The following is a 4,364-nucleotide window of genomic DNA, read 5'->3' on the forward strand; positions in this document are numbered from 1 at the left end:
TATTTTTAACTCTTTAAAAAAAGAAAAATTAATTAAGACGTACGCGACGACCGGGGACGTTACACCTTGGTGAAGTGGAGACGAGCAGTCCGCATATCCAACCAATCAAATTTTAACACGTCATCCACCTGATATTTCTTTTTCTATTTTTTTATTAAGAAGTGGCGGTCGTAGTAGTGGTGGCTGGCTGGTCAAGCTGGGTTAGCTAGCTGTGAATCTTCAACCGCGTCTAATATAATAATAATAATAATAGTATTGTATTTTTCATTTGTTAATTTATTATTTAATTAATTAAAGATTAATTAATAATCCAATCCATTCACCTAAGAGAGGACTGTTTAGTGAACACAAAGTCAAGCCTCAACACCATCCTTTTACTTCTTCTTTCTTCCTGTCTCGCTTCTCCGGCGCTTTCTTTTTATCCTACGCACCCCTATATTCGCCTTATCCTTCGCCCTCCTTCAACCTCAGATCTCTACCTCCACCGTGCTTGCCATCGACCACTGGTTTCTGCTTCAGCTTCTGATACTCTGGTATGCTCTCTCTTTGCTTTTTCAAACTTTTATCTGGTTATTAATCGTGCCGTAAGTGTTTTAGATCGTCAAAATTCTGGTCAGCTGGAGCGATCTCATCGGATTTTTGTTTTTCTGTATTTTGTTATTTATTTATTTCTTTATTATCTGAAAAAGCTGACTCCTAGCTGAAGTCTGTAGTAGAATTTTAAATGATTTTTGGAAAGAGAATACTCAAGACTTTTAATGAATTATTGCTTGAAAATTTTTTAAAAACAGAAAAAGTTAAAATAAAATTGCTAATAATTTGTCATATTTTCCTGAGGTGCGATCCAAATCGAATACCCCACTGTTCTATGAGAGTAGTATTAAATTTACGGATTAAGCAAACGGAATGAAAAGTTGGTTTTGCTTTGTAATAAACTTAGAATTTAAGCCCAGATGAGAGAGTTTGGAGAAGAAAGGGAAATTTGAGTTGATTTTTTTTTTCCTCTCTCAAATATATTAGCTTTGCATTTTAGTCGAAACACTTGAGCTTGTCATCAGTTTTCCGCATTTATATGTGAAATGACCTATTGGATTAATTTGGATTTTTTTTTTGGAAGCAAGCAGCTGTAATCGAGATTAAAGAATCATGAGTTGCTTCAGCTGTTGTGAAGATGATGATATGCATAAACCAGCTGAAAGTGGAGGTGCATACCCGACTCGCAGTTCAGCAGGTATTCCCTTCTTCCAATGTACTATGCATGCCTTTTCGCAGTGAGAATTTGTTTAGTCAGGCCGACTTGGATAATTTTCTATTTTATTTTCTTCATTACAATGGTGTTCCTCTTTTACACGCACCCGTTTGCTTGGAATATATTGTTTAACCTTATTTGGTGTTCTTCATGCCTCAATTTCTCTCATTTTCAATGATTTTATCATTACTGGACTGAGTTTAGTTTCTTGATGTAGGAAATGATGGGGGTTACCATGCCTCAGAAACTGTACCCAAGGGTTCTCAAGCAGTGAAGGTTCAGCCCATTGAAGTTCCCGCTTTATTAGCAGATGAACTTAAGGAAATCACGGATAATTTTGGAACTAACTCTTTGATTGGAGAGGGATCATATGGAAGAGTATACTATGGAACACTTAAAAGTGGGGAAGCTGCAGCAATCAAGAAACTAGATGCTAGCAAGCAACCAGACGAAGAATTCTTAGCCCAGGTTTAGCAACAGATTCTTGTTTGTTTCTTTGTAATGCCATTGCATAAGCTTTTAGATTTGAACTCATTTTGTATATTAATGCTTAAATTTACAGGTCTCTATGGTTTCAAGGCTGAAACATGATAATTTTGTTCAATTGCTGGGCTACTGTATCGATGGAAATTCACGTATTCTTGCCTATGAGTTTGCATCTAATGGATCTCTTCATGACATTCTACATGGTATGTTGACAGCTTTCAAGTTAAATAACGTATAATCTTGATTGGAGTTTCAATCACTTTTGATGAGAGTACCAACGTTAAATTGATTGCAATGTGGTCAAATGGGAATTCTGGGTTCTTCAAATTTCAGAAAGGTTTTTTATCTTTATTGCGTGTCCATGTAGGAAGGAAAGGTGTTAAAGGGGCACAGCCTGGTCCTGTTCTGACATGGGCACAACGAGTGAAAATTGCCGTGGGGGCTGCAAAAGGGCTTGAATATTTGCATGAAAAGGCAGACCCTCATATCATCCACCGAGACATCAAGTCTAGCAATGTACTAATATTTGATGATGATGTTGCTAAGATTGCCGACTTTGATTTGTCTAATCAAGCTCCAGATATGGCAGCACGTCTTCACTCCACTCGTGTTCTTGGAACTTTTGGTTATCATGCCCCTGAGTAAGCCCTTTATGGATTCTTCCTCTTAAGTTCTTATAAATGTCTTTACAATTGCAGACACACACGTATCTGTATGTTTGGATGCATATGCATACTAGTATATATACAACTATACATATATTTGCGAGCGCATGTAATTATCTTACATTCGAATATATACGGATTCATATAGTCGTGTCTGTCTGTAGGTGCATATAACTCATAATTTGTTTCTCATATGATTTTCATATTTGATCATGTTTGAGCATCCAAAGTCATGTGAGAACTATGGTACATGTTTGTAGTGTACATGGGTGATGAGATACACAAGCGTCTTTAATTACTGACAATTCTAAAGGTTGTAAATTTCAGATATATCTCTAATCTAATCACTAAGGTGAAAAAAAAAATATTATGGTTGGCAGATACGCAATGACTGGACAGCTGAATGCAAAGAGTGATGTTTACAGTTTTGGGGTTGTCTTGCTTGAACTTCTGACTGGGAGAAAGCCTGTTGATCATACATTACCACGTGGACAACAGAGTCTAGTGACATGGGTACAAAACCAATCTCTTCTCTGCAATTTCTGCTTAATGATTTCTTTTAATTTTATGAAATTTTAAGAACTATGGTTTGTTCTATCTATCTATGCAACTGAGCTGACTATGCCCTTGATATTTTAGGCTACACCTAAACTTAGTGAAGACAAAGTTAAACAATGCATTGATGCAAGACTCGGGGGAGACTACCCTCCAAAGGCAGTCGCCAAGGTATTTACCTACTTAGCTTTTGAAAACCAATACAATACAAAGAAACATAGCTTTTGTTTCCATGCACAAGAATCAAATATCTAATAGTTGATGATGATGTTAACACAGATGGCTGCTGTTGCTGCATTGTGTGTTCAATATGAAGCGGATTTCCGCCCGAACATGAGCATTGTTGTTAAAGCCCTACAACCACTGTTAAACGCCCGAACCGGACCTGCCGGTGAAGCACCATCGGCCACGTCTTAATAACCTGCCTGCATGCGAGTATTATAAATATAACCGGGGAAAAAAAAAAAAGTATTTCTTAAAGGTCTTGGAGTATTGCTGGATTATGTTGCACATGATTCCATTATTTACAAATATTTGATTTGTTCATAATCCCAAGGGGTATTTTTCAGTCAGTGTCAATTTGTTATTATAGTGTTATTCTTTTTTTTACCTTTTCCTTTTTGTTTATTCCCGAACTTTTTATTATATAAGTGTTGGTAAATTAGTCCTCAATTTATTTTTTTTTTTTTGACAAATTACTCCCCTAAACTTTTAATTTCTTAAGAGTAGTTTTGTTGATACAATAAATTAAAGAAGCAAAATAATAATAATAAAAAGATAAGTCAGCAAAACTACTGTTACTTAATACTGCAATATTGATAAGAAACTAAGGTGGCGTTTGATTGGGAGGAATGAAAAAATAGGAATGGGGATTGGAATTGGAATGGAATGGAATGGAATAAAATTTAAAATGCATAAAAAAATTGATAAAAAAAATTATTAATTTTTTTAAATCTTGCATTGGAATGGTTTTTTCTTTTATTTCAAAATGGAATAGTCATTTTACCAAAATGGTAGAAAAGCCGTTCTATTGGAATGATATTCCAATACGTTAAAATGTAACCAAATAAAGGAATGAAATGAAAATTATTTCTTTTCCATTTTATTACCTCCAACCAAACACCACCTAAAAGTTCGGAGTGTTAACACTCAAATAAGTAATTAGTTTGTTTGTTATTTTAATTAGTTAGTTAGGTTGTTTAAGGTTAGTCTTTATTTTGTTCTGTTAAAAAGCCTTGTAATCTTAATACTGATTTGTCTATAAATAAAAAGTCTAATAGTTGAGTTAGCTTTTGCTAAGCTAATTCTCTGCTAGCTTTTTTTTTTTTTTTTTTTTTTTTTCTATTTAAGATTCTTGAGTTCCTACATGGTATCAATTGTCTTTTAACTCACGTCCATGCCTTCTTCAA

General features: G+C 34.8%; 1 protein-coding gene across 3 annotated transcripts; it reads left to right on the forward strand.

The window, feature by feature from the left end:
• The first annotated feature begins 313 nt into the window (after window positions 1-313).
• On the forward strand, window positions 314-3,527 carry LOC133031697 (pto-interacting protein 1-like). Of its 3 annotated transcripts, none has more exons than XM_061105241.1 (8): window positions 314-533; window positions 1,122-1,231; window positions 1,467-1,717; window positions 1,812-1,938; window positions 2,103-2,376; window positions 2,781-2,913; window positions 3,040-3,126; window positions 3,235-3,527. In XM_061105241.1, the coding sequence occupies exons 2-8, from the start codon at window positions 1,147-1,149 to the stop codon at window positions 3,370-3,372; spliced, it is 1,095 nt and encodes a 364-aa protein (XP_060961224.1). In that variant the 5' UTR covers window positions 314-533; window positions 1,122-1,146; the 3' UTR covers window positions 3,373-3,527. The 3 variants fall into 3 exon arrangements, with proteins under 3 accessions (XP_060961224.1, XP_060961223.1, XP_060961222.1); XM_061105240.1 differs by having other exon boundaries at window positions 1,125-1,231; XM_061105239.1 differs by having other exon boundaries at window positions 315-533; window positions 1,118-1,231.
• Window positions 3,528-4,364: the final 837 nt, after the last annotated feature.

This window comes from Cannabis sativa, chromosome X (assembly GCF_029168945.1).
Source record: "Cannabis sativa cultivar Pink pepper isolate KNU-18-1 chromosome X, ASM2916894v1, whole genome shotgun sequence".
Taxonomy (NCBI): Eukaryota; Viridiplantae; Streptophyta; class Magnoliopsida; order Rosales; family Cannabaceae; genus Cannabis; species Cannabis sativa.

Excerpts from the sequence above, each read along its gene's own strand:
- LOC133031697 (XM_061105241.1), top strand. The coding sequence starts at position 1,147 with ATGAGTTGCTTCAGCTGTTGTGAAGATGATGATATGCATAAACCAGCT. Across the intron at positions 1,718-1,811 it reads ACGAAGAATTCTTAGCCCAG|GTCTCTATGGTTTCAAGGCT; the intron begins GTTTAGCAACAG and ends TTAAATTTACAG. Across the intron at positions 2,914-3,039 it reads AACAGAGTCTAGTGACATGG|GCTACACCTAAACTTAGTGA; the intron begins GTACAAAACCAA and ends TTGATATTTTAG.